Source organism: Vipera ursinii (genome assembly GCF_947247035.1).
Source record: "Vipera ursinii genome assembly, chromosome: 3".
NCBI classification, from domain to species: domain Eukaryota; kingdom Metazoa; phylum Chordata; class Lepidosauria; order Squamata; family Viperidae; genus Vipera; species Vipera ursinii.
This window is the reverse complement of record NC_139516.1, coordinates 43413075-43436720: the sequence shown is the minus strand read 5'-3', so window position 1 is coordinate 43436720 and position 23646 is coordinate 43413075. Positions and strand designations below refer to the sequence as shown.

General features: G+C 39.5%; 1 protein-coding gene across 1 annotated transcript in view; it reads right to left on the bottom strand.

Annotated features, from left to right (window-relative positions):
* The window catches only part of SLC26A9 (solute carrier family 26 member 9), a gene marked incomplete at its 3' end in the record, with an annotated part of 48630 nt that overhangs the window by 16604 nt on the left and 8380 nt on the right, over nt 1-23646 (bottom strand). The window contains exons 5-12 of the mRNA XM_083357645.1: nt 23288-23452; nt 21035-21187; nt 13851-13933; nt 10419-10566; nt 8082-8195; nt 5443-5520; nt 2950-3045; nt 128-234 (exon numbers count right to left, since the gene is read on the bottom strand). Coding sequence (XP_083213771.1) covers nt 128-234; nt 2950-3045; nt 5443-5520; nt 8082-8195; nt 10419-10566; nt 13851-13933; nt 21035-21187; nt 23288-23452 — 944 coding nt within the window. The remainder of the gene's footprint in view (nt 1-127; nt 235-2949; nt 3046-5442; nt 5521-8081; nt 8196-10418; nt 10567-13850; nt 13934-21034; nt 21188-23287; nt 23453-23646) is intronic.

Here is a 23646-nt window from a genome sequence, read left to right as displayed (position 1 = left end):
CATCCTTGGAATATGTTCACAGGAAAGACAGATTAGCAGTTTATTAACAGTGGGCAGTTCCTCCATGTTTCATTGACATTTTGACATAAATTATGGAAAATGTCTCTACTGATGCATTAATACTCACAACTGGGTGTGGAAAACTACCACCAGGATGGAAAAACCCACTCCCACAGCGAGTCCAAAAGGCAAGCCTAGGAAGAAAGCTGATAGGAAGCTCACCACCCAAACCATCTGTGGAAAGACAGAAACACAGCAGGTTATTTCCTTGCACCAAGCTCAAGCTTGCTGAAATGGATAAGGCAGAACATGTATTTGAAACATACCTGCATGGCTATGGCTTATGGAGACTACACTATTGCATCTAGATAATTCAAGATCAGGTACTTTAGAGGCATCACTAAAATATATCTGAAAACTAGAAATGCTGAAGTCAAGATTCTGTTTTTCTTGTAAAGATCAACCTTGCCCTGCATGAGAAGAGCTGAAGCGCGGGACAATTTCTGTGAAGTGTTCATAAACACCAAGTCAAATTCTAAGACTACATGCAATGACCATTCTTTTCACATATTTGCTCTGCAGAAATGAGCAGTAGCATCTCTCTGTATATTATTGTAGAATAAACTTTCCCGTTCTTGAAAAATGCCCAGACACCATCAGAAAGCACTAATGTGATTTTTCCCAATTTTCCATTATGCTGGCCAAGGATAACCACGTAATAGTTTCTATTTCCCAAGAGGAATGGCTAGCAGAAATGTGTAACAGAAGAAATTTGTGTGTGAATTTTCCTTTTTCCTTCTTTACCCTCTTTTCTCCCTGATTCTTTAAATAACAACAGTGATGGATTAAACTCTTTCATTGCTCTTGGAATCTTTCCAGCAGAAAAGTTAAGTATCAGTGCTTTAAATCACAGATAAGTAACTTTTTCCATTGGAGCCCTCTCTTCTATTTTTAAATTTGACCACCAAAGATTATGAGGGTATTATTCAGGCAGGGGGAAACTTTTGTAATTTTGGGGGAGAATTGGGTGGTTAAGGTATAAAACAGGCTGTGCAGGACATTAATCAAATTTATTTTACACATTTGTTTGCTAACACCACAGAAATGTGTGCTGATGAAAGGCAAGATTTGGTGGTGCTCTGTGGACTGCAAAAATGGGCCAGGGGAGGTTGCAGGGACCTTCGACTAGCCTGCTTGCCTAGTTTGCTTTAGATAAAAAGAGAATTTAGTTGGAGCAGAATTCCAAGAGTTACAGAATCAATGCCTCTGAATTTGCAGGCCGATGTGAACCATCCTCTGCAATGCTGAGTATAAATTTATGAAATAAAAAGGCAGGATCTCTCTCTCTTTTTTTTTAATAATGAAGCAATTTCTGAATGTATATATGCATATGTAATCTAGTGTTATACAAAATATCCAACAGCAAACATTGAGAGATTTGCTTTTTTCATGATAAAAAATTTGGAACATTTTCTACTTTTGTCAATAGAATTTATTTCAATCAGTGCCTAGTACTTTTATCGTTTTCTTGTTAAGGCCTTTCCTTCAGTCAGTCGAAGGTCATCTCTGTTCTAGTACAGCAGCTTCAGAGTGTGTTCTAGGCACCCCTGGAAATCCCTGAGACCCTTTCAGGGGGTTGTTGTTGTTGTTAGTTGCGAAGTTGTGTCAGACCCATTGCGACCCTATGGACAACGTTCCTCCAGGCCTTCCTGTCCTCTACCATCTTCTGGAGTCCATTTAAGCTCACGCCTACTGCTTCAGTGACTCCATCCAGCCACCTCATTCTCTGTCATCCCGTTCTTCTCTTGCCCTCAATCTTTCCCAGCATTAGGCTCTTCTCGCAGGAGTCTTCTCCAGCACCAGACTTCAAAGGCCTCAATTCTTTGGCGCTCAGCCTTTTTTATGGTCCAACTTTCACTGACATGCATTGCAACTGGGAAGACCATAGCCTTGACTATACGCACTTTTGTTGACAGGGTGATGTCTCTGCTTTTTAGTGTGTTGTCTAGATTTGCCATGGCTTTCCTCCCGAGGAGCAAGCGTCTTTTAATTTCTTGGCTACAGTCCCCATCTGCATTGAGAGGGCCGGAGGCCATGCTCTTGGTTTTCTTAATGTTTAGTTTCAACCCAAGTTTTTCACTCTCCTTCTTCACTCGCAACAAGAGGCTCTTTAGTTCCTCTTCACTTTCTGCCACATCATGGGGTATGTGACATTAAATAAATAAATATTTTAAAATGTCTCCATTTTAATTTCTAATACAATAAATATTGATTGATATAACCTCCAGAAGCCTAAGCTCTTTGTGGTCTTCAATCATTTATAAGAATATAGAGGGTCCCTAAGCTGAAATGTTTGAGAACCACTGTTCTAGTAAATCAGTTACCTTATGGAAATTTGGGTAATTTGCTTCTAGTCTCATGTCTGCTATCCATGTTCTCAGCTAAAAAATTTCCCATGTTAATCCTTTTTAAGATATGTTGATGTTTAAACTCAACATGTGCAGTAGTAATTCAGGTCTGGTATTACATATACCCTAGATTAGTTCAACTTTAATTTTTGTAATATCAGCTCAGATATACCTACTTATATCCATGCATAGCTAGTTATGAAATCACAAAAAATTATTTTATTAGTAAAAAATTGGTATCTGGCTAAATGTGTCATGCAACTTATACATTATGCCTTTTGTGATATACGGTGTCTTTAAAATAAAAAAACATGATTGAAATACTTCTCTGTGACAAGTGGATTAGATTGTTTTAACAAAGCTTCTGAATTTTTTTATGATAAGATTCCAAGAGGAAATTCTGATATACAGAATGCAAAAAATAAACACCTTCAATATAAATAAAATATTTCTGTAGGTTTTTGCTAATTTTTTTATAAAACAGTGACTTAACTTACACTAAAAGGTATATTCTCCTTTCTCAAAATATTCTGATACTCACACAATCCAACTTGCTTTTTTTCCACAGGTAATATGGATCAGTCAGTTGCTTGAGAGAATTCTTCAAATTTACAGCTATCAAAGCTCCTAGAACTGCCTGTAATGGAGATTACATGATAAAATGAATGACAAAATCTGCACAAATATGTAGGCAGCCCAGTGTATTGCCTGTTTATTTGTAAACAGCTAGGAGAAGTTTATAGAAGCAACCCAAAAGAAGTATATTTGTCAAATAACGTGAAATGGAATGTGACTTAGGTCTTTCAGATATGGGCTGCAACCATCTGGGTAACCACAAGATGGCAGAAAACACTTCTCTTATATAATGTTTTAAGCCCAATGTTTTAAGCCCAAATTTGGCAGCTCTAAATATGAAATGTGTGTCCTTCCACAGCACTTGATCCAAGTACTGTGTTATCATTATCATAGTCCATGTTATCATATAGAACAGTACTACTGGACTCAGATAACAGAATAAAGAAAAGTAGCTGCACAATTATACACAAATATTCTTGAAATTAAGTCTCAATAAATAAGACTTAATCCCAAGAAGTGTATGTAAAATTGCTGTCCTAATATCTATATATTTTTTTAAAAAAGCTTATACTCTAGTTCATGTTAGTTTGTTATTTCCAGTTCCTCTTTCCCTTAAGCAAATCCTTTCTTGAAATTAGTCACTTAGTTGCTTTCTTATGATTATATGGAAAGCCACTTAACAAAGGTTTCTGATCTTTCCAGTCCCCATGACCCTTAGTCTTATTGTTTTGGGATGATGAAAAAACAGTGACCCAAAATATTTGATTTGTGTCGGTGTTAAATAATAACTGAACTTTTTGCTGGTTGATATATGTATTTCAGCTTCCAAAATCTATAAAAAAAACTACTATAGAAAGGAGGGTGGAATTTTGGTGCAAATAATACAGCTCAGTGGGTTAGGACGCTGAGCTCGTCGATCAGAAGATCGGCAGTTTGGCGGGTCAAATCCTGAGTGCCGCGTAACAGAGTGAGCGCCTGTTACTCGTCCCAGCTTCTGCCAACCTAGCAGTTCGAAAGCACGTAAAAATGCAAGTAGAAAAATAGGGACCACTACGGTGGGAAGGTAACAGCGTTCCGTGCGCCTTTGGTGTCTACTCATGCCGGCCACATGACCACGGAGATGTCCTCGGACAAGCGCTGGCTCTTCGGCTTTGAAACGGAGATGAGCACCGGCCCCTAGAGTTGGAAACGACTAGCACGCATGTGCGGGGGAACCTTTACCTTTACCTTTAAGGGGGGATGTTTTGTAGTATTTCTACTAAATCTAGTTTACGGCTTTTGTCATTGATTTTTTTTGGGGGGGTTTCCTACTTTAAAATAGAGCAGTTTAGAAATCCTTTTGCTTGAAATTGTCCTACTTCAAAGGAAATTATATTCTACCTAAAATCTGAAAGGCAACTTGTTTAAAAGTCAAACAACTTAGGATATTTTCTCATATAATTTGCCCTTGACTGCAAGGAAAGTTACAAGTTGTTAACCACCTTGATCTTCATTCCAGTTTACAATGTCTGAAAATCATATTTATTTATTTATATAAATATATTTGTTTTACAATATTTCAGTGCCACCCAAACATGAGATTGAGTAGTTTAGCAGTTTAAAGCAGCCGTAAGGCCAAGGAGGAAAATGGAAATGTCCTAGTTTCTTGGGAAGTGGAATAGGCAGCATGCATTAAATTTCAAATGTGTAGGAATGGGCAGATTCTGTTTGAAGCAGACAACCTGGATGAACCCAAGCCATGAAGGCCTTTATACATAATAACTAGCGCCTTGAATTGTATGGGAAACCTGTTAATAACCAGAGCATTGACTGAAGGAAAGGTGTTTGTTGAATCATCTTTTAGCTATCAGCACATGGGCCACCACATTTTCTACCATTCTTTGAAATGACTTCAAAGGCAGCCTCAAGTAGACCACCCTACAGTTGTACAACCATGAGGTATTAAGGATATGAGTCACACTAGCCAAAGCATGTAACTCTAAGAACAGTCAATTGTGGTGCCTCAACTAAAGCCAGGTGAATATTCTCCTGGTAGCATCTCCCACCTTCTATTTGAGCAGGAGCCATGAATCTAAGAGAACCCCCTGATCATGGATTTGGGGGTTTTCGGGGGGGAATAATTTCATCCTGAGGCAGAATTGGAGCTTCTAAGGAGGCAGATCATTTATGGGAAAATTATTACTGCATCATGTAGTAGTTAAACTACTTGTTTTACTCCCTAAGTTTCTAGAAGTTTGGTCAAGTGTGTTGTTGCATCTTCCGTTCAGTTATTTAAGTTATTAGTATATCAATTCAATGGTCTTGAATTTTCCTCTAACATTTGTAATTTGGCAATCACACAATGTATTCACAAAAGTGCAGTTCCCCTGTTTAAATCTGTGATGAAAATGTTTTTAAAAATGAAGCAATAATTTTGATAAACATCATCTAAAACTGATCTAGTGATTTGAAGATTTACCTTTGGAAGAGGGCTAAGATAGCTTCCCAAAGACAACATGGTTATCATTACCACCATTGCTACACAAAAACTTGCCACCTGAGAAGAGAAAAATAGCTTATTACAAAAAACTATTTGGAATTATGTCATAATATATTCCAGTTTAGGAATAAAAACCAGAATAACTGATGAAAGGAAGTATCATGAAACAATGATAGTTTCCTGTCCTAATTTATAACAATGCACATTTTAACTTCTCCTGTGAAATCATTGAAATAATAGCTTCTGCTACTGCACTGAACATTTCTTCTGCATTAAAGAAAAATCCCATTTAACTGAATGTTAAAGCAGCTCCCAGAGAATGAAAACATGTAATGATATTAGAATAACCATAGCACTTAAAATTATATACCGCTCCATAATGCTTTATGGCATTCTCTGAGCAGTTTACAATGTCAGCATATTGTCCGCAGACAACCTGGCTCCTCATTTTACGACCTTGAAAGGATGGAAAGCTGAGTCAACCTTGAGCTGGTCAGAATTGAACTCTTGGCTGTGGGCAGAGTGAGCCTGCAATACTGCATTCTAACCACTGTGTCACCACAGCTCCTAAGCAGTGAATTTTAAACCAGAAATTAACTGTTTTATCTCACGCCTCAATTAAACCTCAAGAGAAGACAAGACAAAAAAGAACCTCCAAGATCTTTTTCAGAGTAGAAGGGATGGACAACCATTGGGATTTCTGGGGTTTGCGGGGAAATATGGAATACCAACGTTCTCCATCACCTTGCAGCAACAACAAGGTTACTTAAGGAGGCATTAGCAGTGGGCTAATGCCTCCTTAAGTAACACCAGCTGCCTGCAATTAGTTCAGGTTCGCATCCCACCAGGCTCAAGGTTGACTCAGCCTTCCATCCTTCTGATGTAGGTAAAATGAGGACCCAGATTGTTGGGGGCAATTAAGCTGACTTTGTAATAATGCCACTTGGGGGGTGTATGAAAGCCCTAATAAGCAGGCATATACATAGAATGAAGGCTACTGCTAAGCTTGTAAGCCGCCCTGAGTCTTCAGAGAAGGGCGGGATATAAATGGAATTAAAATAAAAAAAATAAAAAAAAATAATCAGTTGAAAAATACTAAATAGATTCTAAAAAACTCTGGGAATTAGACTGAAAATAGAACCTTCTTTTGCAGCACAATTATTTTTAACTATATTATTCCCCAAAAGAAAGAAATGTTATATAAGCCAATGAAGTTGAATGAATCTCCTGGAACTATTACTGATGAACAATGGAACATTATATAATATTTTGAATCTTGCTTGAATTTAAAACTGAGAGTGCTAAAGAAATAGTGTAATGGAGTGTAATGGAGCAGAATAATAAAGAGATGGGATTCCAAATCAGTAAGGTGGTCTTAGCTGTACCACTTCATCTCCATCCTATAGTATGGGAATGGTAATACCGATCTACCCAGTATGATTAATTAAAGCAGTGATAAACATATAAAGTTTTAAATATTAATTATTAGAGCTGTCCAATACTTTGGATTTGGTTCCAAAAAAGGTGCTTTGGAAGGCATGAGGTTGCAGAGGTAGCATGTGCCTGGAACTCCTTCAAGCAGCCACATGTTTTTCTGCGTTCACATAGCACCTTTCCAGAATTGAATCTAAAGAATTGCATGTTGTTGTTAGCTGCGAAGTTGTGTCCGACCCATCGCGACCCTATGGACAACGTTCCTCCAGGCTTTCCTGTCCTCTACCATCTTCTGGAGTCCATTTAAGCTCACGCCTACTGCTTCACTGACTCCATCCAGCCACCTCATTCTCTGTCATCCCCTTCTATTGCACTCAATCTTTCCCAGCATTAGGCTCTTCTCCAGTGAGTCCTTCCTTCTCATTATGTGGCCAAAGTATTTGAGTTTCAACTTCAGGATCTGGCCTTCTAAAGAGCAGTCAGGGTTGATCTCTAGGACTGACTGGTTTGATCGCCTTGCAGTCCAAGGGACTCGCAGGAGTCTTCTCCAGCACCTTAGTTCAAAGGCCTCAATTCTTTGGCGCTCAGCCTTTCTTATGGTCCAACTTTCACAGCCATACATTGCAACTGGGAAGACCATAGCTTCACTATAAGCACTTTTGTTGGCAGGGTGATATCTCTGCTTTTTAGTGTGCTATCTAGATTTGCCATGGCTTTCCTCCCCAGGAGCAAGCATCTTTTAATTTCTTGGCTGCAATCCCCATCTGCGGTGATTTTGGAGCTCAGGAAAATAAAATCTGTAAAGAATTGCATAGCTCTGCCATATATCACTAGCAGAATCTAATTTTCTTCGAGTTCCTCGTCCTTCTGACCAATTCTTTAATAATGGCAGTACAATTTAAGTAGAGAAACAGTATCTCTAGATCTTGCTCAAATTCAACACTCAGCAGCCTCAACCACCATGGTCAATTGCAATATGGAGGGCCAGAATTTCCCAGCTATTTCTTACAAATATTCTATATTAATCTCAACATGACTCAAGAATAATGGGTTTAGGGAGGATGCTGAGAACTTTAATTCTGTATTCCCAGAATTATCTTAAAGAGTGAAAAAATGTCTAGAATTCTTTTCACAAATAAATCTTCCCATTATGGAGATGACATGGCAAACAAATGATAAACAACCTGAGATTTTCCACCAGCTCCATCCACAGCTAAGGTGACTGAAAGTGCACAGCAGATCACATGGATTTTAAAAAAGGATCCAAAAAAGTTACTGCAGCCCAGGGCCAACATTTCCTGTGGAGACAATGGATTAGTCAGTTAAGGTTGTAGAAAACATCAAGTCATTGTTCTTATGGTAAATTTCTTTTGGTAACACTTCACTGGAAATAGAAATAGGTCAGTCATTAACCTAAATCTGGTCCCTCATTTGTGGGTGACATTATTTATACAAAGACTACCCCAATTAAGTCTTCAGAATCTGCTATCTCATTGCAGGAGAATCATTCACCACAACACTCCACGAGGAATCTTTCCACTCATTCCAAAATTATCCCAGGATTCTCTGGGTCACATCAGTCACATGTTTGGAAACTTTCAAGCCAAGGCAGTACTATCTGCCAATTTAAGTCTGCCACCCAAGTGAATCATCTTTTCAGTCAGTGGGGTAAGAGATAGCATGTCATGTAGAAATGGTACAGCTGACTGTAGTGATTGCTTAAAAGGCCAACGTTGTGCAAGTTAGTGAATATGACACCTCAATGGCATTCTCAGATGACACCATTCTGAGTTACTCTTCAAAGAAGTTTGATTAATTAGACTAAAAATATTTACCAACTGAAATCCCTTGAACGATTTGCTCCAGATTCTTCTCTGAGGCAAGTCAGCAATTATGAAGCAATTGAATAAAGGGTAATAATTATCTGGTTCTTTTTGGCTGCCTGACACCACAACTTCTATGTACAGGGGTCACCTAAAACTATGACACAGGGAAATGGAGAAATGATATTTCTTCCTAGCTTCCTCCTCCAGTTGTTATTTATTCAATGTAACTTACATCCTGTTCTTCTACATGTAACTTCCCAATCAACTTACCTGAAGCCAAAAAGTAGAGACAGTTAAGCTGCTCCACCCAACAGCCGTCTTTATGAGGTTGTGTTTTCTGTGAAGCAATCTACTGTCTCAGAGTAATACATGCCATTCCCTTTTGGAGGGAATACAGTATTGAGAAAATTGTCCAGTTGGTTTGCTAACTTACTATCAGTAAGAGATTGCCTTGGAAAAGGCTAAGTTACAGTGACCATTTTTGTTAATAACTTCAAATCATTTACTATTGGCGTACTTTGCAGTTTTCAAATTATTTAAAGAATTTTATTTACTGACATAACCAAACTGTATTGTTTATAGATTACATAATCTGAGATGCTACAGGAGGGTGACACTATCTAATAAGTCTCACCTACCTGTCCTTCCATAAATCTAGTTGTGTCTCTCTGAGGAAGATAATAAACAGTAGTCCTTGACTTTCAAATGGTTGCTTAGCAACTGTTCAAAGTTACAATGGATATCCCCCTTCCCCCAGAAACAACTTACATCCCAGTTCTGAAGTTCAGATAGCTACATCTTCCAAGGCCATGTGATTGCATTTTGAGTGCTCAGCAAGTGGCCTGCATTTACAGCCATTTGCAATGTCCTGGGCTCCCGTGACCATAATTTACAATGTTTTGGCAGGAACTGGTGTTTCCTTCCAGTTTCCAGCAAAAAGTGACCCATAGTGAACAATGGGTTTGGTTATGACTGTGGCATTCTCTTTATGACCCCTGCAAAAAAGGTCATAAAATCAGGTCATTCATGTGATGACCTGCTTTATAACCATCACGACTTATGATTGATTCTTAGGCTCAATTATGGTAGTAAATCCAGCCTTGAAAATGGCAGCAGTAAGCCCTGCAGTCATATTCTCTCTCTCTCTCTCTCTCTCTCTCTCTCTCTCTCTCTCTCTCTCTCTCTCTCTCTCTCTCTCTCTCTCTCTCTCTCTCTCTCTCTCTCTCTCTCTCTCTCTCTCTCTCTCTCCATATGTGTGTGTGTGTGTATGTAGATCTTTGGTCATTCAGGTTTTTTCCCATGTAGAATTGGAGATATCAGTTTGTATCTACATACAAACACCTGCGAAAACCTCAGAAAACATATAATGTTTGTTAAGCATTCAGAATACACTTGCTTAGTCCCAGACATGGGACAAATCTTATTTCCTGTTTCAGCCTAGCCCAAGGCCATCTACAGGCAGTAGCCACAGCAGTGGCAGCTCATATTTGTGTAATTTTTTTGGCTTGCTAACAAAGAATCTGTCTCCCTTTATTCTTTGTTAGCAAGCCAAAACATTTACACACACACACACGCACGCACACACGCACATATATATATATATATATATATATATGTATGTATGTAGGTATGTATGTAGGTATATGTATATGTACACACACACACACACACACACACACCAGTTATCATGATTACCTGATTTGGGTCCACATCATAGCCATGCTTATTCCCAAGGGTTCTGCCCATGGCTAGGTTGATCACATAGCCCACAATGGCAAGTGAAAAAGCTGGGCCAATCATATATTTCCATTTGCCCACTAATGGAAGTGTGGCAGATGGAAACCTAGAATCAAAAGAATAAAGAATAAAGACAAGCTTGATATAAAAGCCCACACATCAGTTTGAAACTAATAAATCAGACTAGGACTGTAGAAATATCCCTCTGGCATGAGGTTCCCCCCAAGATTCAAACGTTCCCCCCCCCACACACCATCCTATTGGTGTTTCAAAGGACCCTGGCGTTTATCTCAGATTTTTGGTGAACATGACTGAGACCTCCTTTCCTTCTTTTATTTATTTATTTATTTATTAAATTTTTATACCGCCCTTCTCCCGAAGGACTCAGGGCGGTGTACAGGGCAATAAATATTAAAAAACAAAATACAAAAGTTAAAAAACAATTAAATATTATGCCTGATATATACAATAATTAAAACCATGTTAAAACCCCAACCCCAAACCCATCAAACCAGGTCGGATTGCTCAAATAAGTAAGTTTTTAGATCCCGCCGGAAGGAGCGAAGGTCGGGGGCCATCCGGAGCTCAACTGGCAAGCGGTTCCACAGGTCTGGCATGCCCACAGAGAACACCCTCCCCCTGGGGGCCACCAGTCGACATTCTTTGATAGGAGGCACCCTGAGGAGGCCCTCTCTGTGGGAGCGCACTGGACGGAGGGAAGTTGACGCCGGCCGCAGGTGTTGCCGTAGGTAATCCGGACCCATGCCATGTAGGGCTTTGTAGGTCATTACCAACACCTTGAATCTCACCCAGAGGGCAACTGGCAGCCAATGCAGCTCACGGAGCAAAGGTGTAACATGGGAGTATCAGGAGACTCCCAAAACAACTCGCGCGGCTGCATTCTGCACCAGTTGGAGCCTCCGAGTGGTCTTCAAGGGCAGCCCCATGTAGAGAGCATTACAGTAGTCCAAACGAGAGGTCATGACTGCATGAGTGACTTTACGCAAGGCATCCCGGTCCAGATAGGGCCGCAACTGGCGCACCAGGCAGACCTGGGCAAAGGCCCCCCTAGTCACAGCTCCAATATGATCTTCTAAAGAGAGCTGTGAGTCTAGGAGGACCCCCAAGTTGCGCGCCCTATTTACGGGGGGCAATAGCTCACCCCCCATGGCAAGAGATGGAGTAATCTGAATTTCCTGGGATGCCGGCACGAACAGCCACTCAGTCTTGTCAGGGTTGAGCCAAAGCCTGTTCCTCCCCATCCATCTCTCTGCCATCTTTGCTTTTACTTTCTTCCTATCTGAATTTGTTCTCTCTGCCATCTTTGCTCATTTTTTTATGGTTTTCCTGTTTAAAATGTTTTTAACAATTTGTAAGTTACCCAGAGTCGTTAGGAGCTGGGTGACATTTACCAATATGTTTGATTAATTATTAAATTATTATTATATCATTTTTATTTGGTATTTTTCTGAGTTCCCTGAAAGATGTATAGCTAGAGGGGCCCTGCAAGTTTAATATTTTGCAAACAATAACTAGGCATATGCATTACTAAGGCTCAGTGTTCAGTAATTGTAAAGGTACAAGTGTTCCTATCCAGTTGTATCTGCTCATCACCAATTCTTAGCCAAGGGAACCAGCATTGTCCAAAGACATTTTTAATGGTCATGTGGCCAGCATGGCTATATGCCCAAGGTGCACGAATGCTGCTACTTTTCCACTGAAGTGGTACCTATTTATCTACTCACATTTCCATGCTTTCAAACTGCTAGCTGGACAGGAGCTGATGCAAGGAACGAGAGCATTCCCTGTTACATGGCACTGAGGTTGTCAACTTTCCAGTTGACAAGCTCAGCATCTTTAACTGCTGAGCCATCTCACCCCTCTTAGTGTTCAGCAGCCTAAGTAAAATAGCTGTAGCTACTGAACTACGCTAAGCCCTTATGACTTTCTTAGTGTACTGATAAATACAGTAGCTTTTGATCCTGTAAGTAGAAATTCCATAACAATATTAATGGTTCCAGCAGAGATGGTGTATGGACATGAAAAATGTAGCATAAAAGCAGTGCATGAATTAACCAAAGAACATCTAAAGATCTATGTTTCTCACAATCTTCTGGAAATTACTCAAAAAGCAATGAACTGGGAAAAACTAGTTTATTGGTTCCCCAGTATTTCCTTCAACACAGCAATGCAAGCAGTGTAAATTTATAATTAGAGCACTATAATGAGTTGTCACCTGATTTACATAGCAATAATTATTATGCACACTGTCATTATGCTAAGTCTGTAATTTATTAGTGGATTGACTAATTATCATTCAAGCCTTGCAGATATTAGCACGTTTAGTCTGCCCTACTTTCTACAAAATTTTATGTTACTTGTAAACCTAAACCTAAGTGATATGATAAATGGAACCATTGGAAATTCTAAGTTAAAGTTGACTTGTTTTCAAAAAGATTCATCATTTCCTTCCTGATACTGTTTTCTTAATTAGAACTATCCTGTAATTCAGGGGTCCCCAACCGCCGGTCTGTAGCATGCCAGCAACCTGTTGTGATTCAGCATCAGCCTGTGATACCGGCAACTGAGTCTGATGATTCTGAAGAGGAGGAGGAGGAGGGGTTTGGAGAGCCTTTGGTATCAGAGGGAGGCTCTGTTGCACTGCAGGACTCTCAGCCTGGCCCCTCCCATCATGTTCCTCCTCAGACTCAGCCATGTGAGCACAAGGTATTGGATGTAGATGATTCACAGCTGGATCTATTCAGGGACACTAGGAGCTGGAGGCAATCCAGCAGAGCAGAACAGAGGAAGGCAATGAGGCAACTCAGTGAGAGGAGGAGAAGGCAACGAGAAGCCACGCCTTGGGACTGCTGATAAAAGGGGAAGGTGTGGGAGGTGCTGGCTCCTGAAGGCAACCGTTTGAAGATCTTCTGCTAGAGTCCTGGTCTGTTATTCCTGTTTAACTCTTGTTTGAACTGTTTGTTTAACTCTTGTTTGAACTTTTGATTTCTTTGTAAATAAATTTGGCTGGGTTTTTCCAGCCTGTTGACTATAAAAAAGGGGTTGTCCCTGACATTCAAACAGGGCCGGTCGTAAGCTGGAACAGAACACAACCAGTCTGCACAGTCTGCAGGATGCAGGTAGCACACAAAACCACACACCCTCCAGTCCACAGAAAAACATCTCTCCATGGAACTGGTCCCTGGTGCCCAAAAGGTTGGGGACTTCTATCTCTAGTATTTTTAATTCATCTTCATTTTAACTTGTGATGTTATATACTTTAATACTTACTCAAGAAACATCTGACTTAGTAATGTAACAAATACAATGGCACTAAAGAGATAGCTTCATTAGCATATTCCTATTTGGAGGAGAATAATATTTACTTACCCCATATTAATAAATCCAACAATTGGCATGTCGTATTTCTTAGGCATATTAAAACTTCCAGAAATGGCCGTAGCCACAATGACCTGAAGTCAAAGCATAAGAGAGATTTTAGCTTAGTCAGGTCTTATAGTGATGTTAATCAACATTGAAACTGCATTCTTTCAGAATATAATGCATGTAATAGCTTATACGTTTGAAAGAGATTCAATTTATATTATGAATTGTTACTCAAAGTTCATGAAATGTTGTGGTGTGATCGAGAACCTCATGCACTCTCTCTTCCAAGGTTCATAAAAGTTGATGACTTTATATGAAAGAAGAGTTAAGTTTACTTCCTCTTCTTTATTGAAAAGAGTATTTATTACCTTGTCAAGACTGCCATAGTATCAATCTTTGCTCATTAGTTTCATTTTTTTAAAAAGGTCTATAGGAAAAATGAATAAAAATATATTGTAGTAGCATAAATCTCTCATGTACTAAAAATGACTTCTGCATATATATTAATGCTTTGTTACACCATTACACCATTTCAGTCAATTCACCTAAATAGGAAAGTAAGGAAAATCAATCTGCAAACTATAGCTTTGCTGATGCAGTTTAAAAACTGCATTTTTTGCAACCATATCACACTATGGGCTCCTACATAACACTAGTCCAAGAACTTTTTCACAAGTACTATTAGTTGCATATATTAGTTTGCAAATATTAACTGAGTGAAGATAGCTTCCTTTTTCCCTGCTAAATTTTATTTTATGATTTCAATTCATTCAACTAACCTATCATCATCATTTTAAAGGTGAGGACATGGTGACCCAAACATCACTGAGGGACCGAAGACAGTATTGTGGTGAGATCAGCAGCTGAATGGGTTTTTTGGCTGCTAAATCTCTCTGGATAAAGGAGAGATCATGAGATTGCCCACAGACAGCTGCTCCTCATGAGTAAAGTTTAGGAACTAAAGTTTCTATGGTTGGTTTGTGAGTGGAGCAGCTGGGAGTTGAGCAATTTTCAGCTAAGCTCACAGCCTCATTGCAGCTTTATAGATACAAAACTCTGCTGAACCTCATTTCTTAATTACCTTTGAAAATAGCTTTTTAACTGGTTTTCTGCTATAGAGAACCTTCTGATTAACAAGTTTGATAACATACACTGAGCAAGTTCACTTTAAACCCAGCAAAAGACATTTTAAAGAGATGAGTAAAAGCAAACAACTAGATGGAATAAGCTGCAAAAGGGTGATTATAATGTTGATTTTGGAAAATGATGAACAAATTGGGGAGACAGATAGATCTGAAATATGACTTTTGAAATTGGTTGTGGTATCCTTCCATGGGAAGATGCTATTATTTGGAATATATGAAAGAAAAAAAAGATAATATTGCAATTTAAACATTGGACATCATAAAGAACCAGAGATATCTAAAGATTACAATTAAAGGAGAAGAACACTTATATTTGATTTATTAACACACGATGGAGCAAAATACTTTAACACTGGACATATTCAATATTATTGTGAGCAATGTATCCAGGCATTAAAAATGACTGCTATTATTTTTAAGAGATGTTGTGGGAGAAGAATAAATTTTATTGCATGGGACTGGGATTACTTTGAAAGTCGATCTGAAAATATATCACCTTATCACTGAAAGAGTGGTATGAGAAAAGATGCTACGTTGGATATACAAATGAAACTGGTTGGTGTCAAAAGGATGCAAAAGTGATCAATCAAAACTTGTACAATTTTCTTATATTGAAGCACAAAAAAGAACTATTAAAATTTCAAAGAATTTTGTGAGAAGTGGCCAAACAAAAACAAAAAGAAAATAAACTACAAAACATTATTTAAATGGGATCGAAGATCAAGATTGTAAAAGTAAAGAAAGGTATATAAAGTGGGTTTATTTGATCAAACTTAAAATAGTTATTTTATTTCTGGTAAACCTTAATGGACTTAATGGCTGACCAGGACTAAATGACAAGAGTTATATGGATCTGTTTATAGATACAAACTGAGATATGGAATGAAGAGATTTTTTTTTGTATTTTAAGAGAAGGTGATAAGTTCTGAGTATTGTTATCACTTGTAATGAAAAGGAAAATTACTTCTTTATATTTTTCTTTTTTTTCTTTGCTATATTATTATTTTTTGTTTTTCTGCATTTTCTATTTTTTATTCTCTCTCTTTTTAGTTTGTATTAGATTTTATCTGCTAAACTATAATGCTTACTAAATTATTTTTTTAAATCTCATCATTTTGAATTCTGTCTTTCAGAATATTAATTACCCTACCCTATTTTGTATTGCCTGTAAATCTGAGGAATATTTCTTTCATCTTTTCCTTCAAATCATTAAAAATATTGAGGAATAAAAGGTGAAAGCTGGAAATGTGTAGCTCCAAGCCAATATACCTATCAATTTTAATGAGCATAAATATGAACACATCAGCTATGATTTTTGCACTATCTACATACTTGACATGCACTCAGTCTATATTTATTTAACTGCCTAACAGTCAGGGTCTCTTTATTAATATGTAAATTGGTCAAATGCTTTGCTGAAATCAGGTTATATTGTACCTAGCACATGCCCTCAATTTAATAAAGAAATACTTAGACAAAAGTTCTGATAACAGTTGCATGGTAAGACTTGATCTATCCAGATTGGTTTCTGGTAACTACTGCATTGTTTTCAAGTTGCTAAGAGATGAATCCTATCTGCTGTAAGAATCCTTCTTATCATCTGAGCTTATTAAAATCTACTTTTTCAGGTCAAAAATATATGTTTAAGAAATGCCAGTTTTGTGAAGCAATTAAGGTCTTGCTTAGAAACCAGGGTATTGTGTGTTCTAGGCCAGCATGGGGCATGTAATTTGGCTGGGTGATTTTGGTCCAGTCATTCTGTCTCAGCCGAACCCACCTCACAGGATTGTTGTTGTGGGGAAAGTAGGAGAAAAGAGTGTTAGGTATCTTCAGCACCTTCAGTTATACATGAAAGAGACTGAACAATAATAACAACCACAATTCTCAATTTGCACATTGACAAAATTTCCCTGTATCAATTCAAAAGGATGATACTGCTTGAATCCACGCATATACTATGAGGATACATTACTATATCTAGATCAGACATGTCAAACACAAGGCCTGCAGGCCGGATGTGGCCCGACATGTGGTTCCATCTGGCCCAGGGACCTGCTCTGAAAAGAGCGAAGGACTGGCCCGCTGCACCTCGGCCTGGCCCAGGCCGACAGGGCACTGATCTACAATCTAGTTGCATCCATCAAAGCCAGAATGCGCTCAGTGTTAAATCCAAGGGGCAGCCCCGCCCCGCCCCCTCTGTGCACGTGCAAGCAGAGTCCAGTGTCCCTGCTGGCTGTCTTGTCACGCATGCTGACTTCACCTAGGATGCCGGCGCTGGCCGTCTGCTGTGCGCACACTCGGGTGGGGCAGAGGTGGCAAGGCAGCTCCTTGCTGATTCCAGTGGATCTTAGGTGGAGTGAGTTCTGGCTTTGATGGACACAACCAGGTTGTAGATCAGCACCAACTCCCACCCCCACCAGCACTTCCAGCCTTGCAGCCATGAGGCTTTCCTTTCACTGGGACAGACCCCCCCCCATGCGGGATAACAAGACCGGCAGCAGCATGGCAGTGCTGGCAATCTCTCCCCTTCCCATCACCCCTTCCTGAGCATGGAGGAAGGAAAGAGATGAGAAGGAGAGAAGGAAGGAAGTGTAGCAGAGAGGAAGTGTAGTGTAGTGTAGTGTAGGGGGATTGGCACTGGCTGGGAGGCTTTGCCAGAGCTCTGATGTTTTGGCAGAGAGGTTGGGAGCTCCAGAGGCCTCCGTGGAGGCAGGGGGTGGGGCGGGGCTCTTGGAGAGGGATTTTTAAAGGGGAAGAGAAGATTGACTGGGGGAAGAAGATTTTAGTTTCCCAGTCAGAAGGAGGGAGAATGAGGTAGGAAGGCAAAAAGGTTTTTTATTCTCTCTCCAGAGAATAAACTTCTTACCTCGCTCTCCCTCCTGGCTTATCTCTCCGGAAAAGAGAAACTAAAATCTTCTTCCCCCAGTCAATTTCCTCTTCCCCTTTAAAAATCCCTCCCCAAGAGCCCCACCCCACCACCAGCCTCTGTGGAGCCCTCTGGAGCTCCTGACCACTCTGCCGAATCCCCAGAGCTCTGGCAAAGCCTCCCAGGCAGCGCCGATCCCCCCCCAAATTCCCCTCTCTGCTACACTTCCTTCCTTCCTTCCTCCTCTCTTTCTCATCTTTCCTTCCTCAATGCTCAGGAAGGGGTGATAGGAAGGGGAGAGATTGCCAGCGCTGCCATGTTGCTGCTGGTCTTGCTATCCTGTGTGGAGAGGGAGGTCTGTACCAATGAAAGTGATGCCTTGTGGCTGCGAGGGTGGAGGTGCTGGGGGGTGGGTGGGCGCTGATCTACAACTTGATTGCATCCATCAAAGCCAGAATACACTCAGCCTTAAATCCACAGGTTAGCTCCACCCCATCCCCTGGGTGTGCGCTCAAGTAGAGTCCGGCATCCCTGCTGGCTGTCTTGCCCTGCAGGCTGACTTCACCAGGATGCCGGCACTGGCCGTCTCCTGTGCGCACACCCAGAGGGCAGGACAGAGGCGGCGGGGCAGCTCCTTGCTGGTTCCAGTGGATCTTAGGCTGAGTGTGTTCTGGCTTTGATGGACGCAACCAGGTTGTAGATCAGCACCTCCCCCACCAGCATCTCCAGCCTTGCAGCCATGAGGCATCCCTTTCAATGGGACCGTCCCCACCCACATAGTATAGGAATGGCCAGCAGCAGCATATTAGTGCTGGCAATCCCACCCCCTCCCATCACCCCTTCCTGATTGTGGGGAAAGGAAAGAGATGAGAAGGCTAAGGAAGGGAGGGAGGGAGGGAAAAAGGGAGGGAGGAAGGAACGAACAGGGAGGAAGGAATGGAGAGTGGGAGGGAAGAAGGAAGGAACAGACGAAGGAAGGGAAGAAGGAAGGAACAGAGGGTGGGAGGGTAGGAGGGACCATGTCTCGGCATTCGCCCCGGTCCCACCCTCCTCTGCTGGAGACCCTCAGATCTACCCCAGTCCTACCCAGGAACCCCTGAAGCAAGTGATGTCAAGCTGGCCATGCCCACCCAGTAGGCCATGCCCATCCTAGCCACACCTACCTGGCCCCCCGAGAGCAACCACAATGCTGATGTGGCCCTCAATGAAATTGATTTTGACACCCCTGATCTAGGTTCTTGGGAAGAATTTGATGCAAATGAAGACCAACACCAGCTACAGAGCTGGTAGCTGTGATTCCACATTATAGTATATACTACTACTGTTTAGACTAGAAAACAACATCTTCCTTTCCCAAGTCATTGGAAAGGACTCTGTAGGTCAATAAAATGCCAAATCCAGTCTAAACATCTGGCTGACTGCGCATTGAATGAATAATAATACCCTAGCCTTATATAGCCACTTCCCAACATTCTTGTAGCATCTAATTTCTCAGTTTCCCATTGATTAATACCACTTCAGGGATAGAGGAACATTTGGTGCCTTTCTTCACCTTATAAAGGACAAATTTATTAGCAAGTCAGGAATTTCTTGAACAACCAAGCTTGGCAGAATTTATTCCCAAACTCCTTAAGTACCCCATCTACTTAATGCCACTTTCCATCATCCCCATCTTCTCTTTGGCTATGTGGTAACCAAACAGCAGCACAGCTTTTAGTTCTTTCTTCACTTCTTTTAACCTAGTTCATTCACCTTGATCTATAGGCATGAGTGCATATTTTTAATTTAGAATTCAATTCCTTTTCTATTTTTAATGTTATTTTTGTATAGATGGTGTTGTATAACCACTGTGTGTCAATCTTAGGATTTACATCAGGTTTCCATTGTGTTTTTGCCTATCTACCTCAGTTGGTCTTCATTATATGTTTTTGCCTTCTTCACTTCAGCTTGGTTATTTCAGAGCAGTGGTATATGGACAGTAAAGGCATATAGTGCCTCCTTAATATCTAATATGATAGGAGTGGGTATTCCATATTTAACAAAGTAATTGGAGAATAATAGTGCAAGTTATATATACACTAATTTCAAAGTAGCCTACAGAGGCAAATTCCCAATATGCAAAATCAGAATATAGTGCTAGAATCTGAGGACGATCTAAGTTTTAAACAGGTAGGGTGTTTGCATGGGCTAACATAGTTGACCCTTTAGATCTCAAGATTTACATTTGATCTGTATCTACAAGAAAAAGTTCTTGCTGGGCTCTTGTTCTGAGTTTACTACCATAAGAATAGTTTCCACAAAATACTCATTTTATCAGAGACTGTTTTGCTAATTATAATTATTGAAATTGCCATAAACTCTTTTTGCTATTATTCTGTATCCATTACTGCCTTTCATACAGAACAGGGAAAATTTGGGTATGAGGTTCCCATATTAGCAAGCAATGCTCATTTCACAGGAATGTAATTCTGGATGGATTGCAAACTGAAACCAAAGACATTGTCTGCCAAAATCTGTGCATTTCCCACAGCTCTAATTACACCAATACTCCCTGGATGTCAGCACGTACCAGAGACATGTAAGCATCTTACTATACTTTTTTAAAAATCATATTTCAATGCTTTAGAATAAAGCTGTATTACCTGCATGTACATTTTCTACTGAATAGTTCAAGGATGTTGAACCTGGATTCATTGAAATGTAAGTCAATCAAGATCACCCTCTGCATGCCAATGCTTTATCTTGTATGACCAAAGTCACCCCATATCTGACAATAGTTTTCAGACGGCAATTACAACAAATATGCAGGCTGGGAAATACGGAGTTCAACATATCTAGGTTGCAATATATTTGGGATGGCTGCTTTCAATATCTAGGTGCCTCCATAAAATATAAGTGAGCAAGAGTAATCTCATTGTCCAGTGATTTTTATTTATCTATGAAAGTTCTGAAATTACCGTACAAAATATTGTTGCTAAGTAGTCTTCTTACATTGCCATATGCACTGCACTTTACTTATAATCACATCAGCATTTCCTAAAATGAACAACAAAAAGGCATTCTACCTCAGTCTTAAAAGTTCTCTTTTTTCCAATTTGTCTCTGCTTCTGAACAATACCAATCCCAAGGAAAATAGTACCAGTAGGTGAATGAAAACATCTGTAACTGCTACTTACTATAATGATCTCCATGGGAATTGGGACTCGAATCTTCTTCATATATTTCATATTTAGCTCTTTCACAATGATGAGAAGCACAGAGCTGATCAAAGCAAACACCAGAGAAGCCACATTGGTTTTCGACAGGTTTTTGCAAATATCAATAAAGGTCTGGAGGATTAGACAAGAAAAAGAGAACATGGGGTTTTTCAACATGTCAGCTAGGATGGAAAGTATGCTATAGTGTTTGTTAGTCAACATGTAAAGATTGGGGAACCATTATTTAACCTATAAATCTGCATTTTGCAGTGGTAGCCAACACTCAAAGCAACAGAAAAAAGTGCAGTTCTGACAGTAGCCAATTCTGAGTTAATTAAAAGGTCAGTAAACAGGGCCTGAACAGACAGGATGTATTTAATCTAACCTGAACATCCTGCTGAGACGAAAATTCGAGGCTCACAACAGGTAACTGAGAAACTCCAAAACTCTATGAGGGCTTTCTCCTAATCCTTTATAATTAAAATGGACTAGAATTAATTGTAACTGTCTGTTATTTGTAAGCTCATTCCTTAATATTGCAAAAACCTTGGCATTTTGGGTCTTAAGGTTCAAGAGTTGCCCAGAAAGAGAACAGGTTTCAGGCAATATGTTGCTTATTTGTTCTGTTGCGCTAATTTGGGAAAAATTCATATAATAAAATTGAAATTTTGGTATAAGATTTGGCAGACAATGAAATCCTAATTTTTTTCTCTTGGCTTCAAACTTTATTCTTTCTTTTATTTAAAACAATAATAACAACACTTAAAAATAATGTTATCAACAAATATTTAAAATAATGGGCAAAAAAATCAAAGAACAGAGAAACAAAAAGTTCAGAAAACAATTTTTGTTCAAGAGCAAAAAATAAAATGATTGGAAGTTAATGTAAATACACTATAATACCATATTCAATATTTCCCTCAATTTTTTTAAAAAAAACAGAAGTACCCTATAGTTATTGTGTTCTAAATAGTAGACACTAGATGCCATTAATACATCATTTAAATGTTTATTCAAGATTTTGTTGCTATGTTAATTTTTCAACCAATGCTTTTTTTCACCCGTTATTAGCTACTGGACTTTCCTTTTCCATTATTTTGCTATAATATACAGTATATGGTAGCTAATAATAAGCAATCAATTCTTTTTAATAAGGAAGAAATATAAACAAATAATTATACTTTCTTGGAAAATGGACAATAAAACTGCATTAGTATTAGTTATTACAGACCACTGTGTCCAACCTCTTGGGTAGCTTTCAGTCAACACGAGAAATTTAAATAACCTGCTACTTTGGAAATGAATATGTATCAATTTAATTTAATTTAATTACAGCCCCCTTAACCATCCTATTGGTTAAAAGCAATAATATTTTCTTTCATAAATATTTGATTCTCATAAAGTTTAGTTATTTGGGTTTTGAAGTAAGAAGAAACTATTTCATCGCCATTATTAATGATTTTGTATTATACTTTCGTTAATTCCTCTCTTTGTAGAGGGAGTTGCAGCAGTCTCCATAAGCTCTTGCTGCTTTCATCAGAATGGTGGCAGCAGTGTCACAATATCACGTAGCAAGCTCTGCCCTTTGGGTTATGAGTGCAACATAGGGGTACATGTACAAAAGGGGAGGAGCTTGTGTCATGATACAGACTGAATCACTCTGAAACCATCCTGCCCTCTAGCCTGCTGCTCCTACAGAGGACACTAATAAGTTGGTTCTTCCTGGGTCCATCCAGTGGGCATTTATCTTTGGGGAATAATCCCTGACTATAATTCCCCATTTTGTATTCCATGTACCTTGGCCTCTAGTCATGCCGGCCACATGACCACGGAAGTGTCTTCGGACAATGCCAGCAACCTTGGCTAAAAAATGGACATGAGCACCACCCACTAGAACTGAACACAACTGGACAAGGGAAACCTTTTCCTTTACTTTTATATGGAAATAGGTAAAACTCCCAATTTTTGTAAATGAGTCAAAATTTCACTTGAATATTTTTAAACTGGTGAAAGTTAGAGAAGATAATTGTGGAGAATCAAAGATAAATAGAATGTAAGGAAAATGCCTTTATTTTTCCTCAATAAATCTCTATCTTGCTCTGGTTCTACTTTCTTTCTTTCTTACCTCAATCATATGTAGCCCCTGACAAATGCCAGCTATCTGTGTGCTACTCTGGATCCCAGTGATTGTACACCCAATACAGCAGTAATCATAGTATCAGCCTCACTTACATAGACAATGGCAAAGGGTCCTGTGTAGGCTTCAATCTTCAGACCAAAGATATACTTGAGAACCGAGACGAGGATCTGTAGACCAGCTGCTGTCATGAAACCCCTAATGAAGGATTCTGAAAGGTAGATGGCTACAAAGCCAAACTGCACAAATCCCAGGCATATCTATGGACAGACAGATGGTCAGGCATGTCAGATTACAATAATAAATAGAATTGTTCAGAGAAAGAGACTGCAGATAATAAAAAATTGGCATAACCACTGATATGTGGAAAGATATGCTACAGATAGTCCTTGAATGACTTTTTGAACATATGGAAGACAGGATTCCTGGGTCACACAATCTTTAAATGCTATGA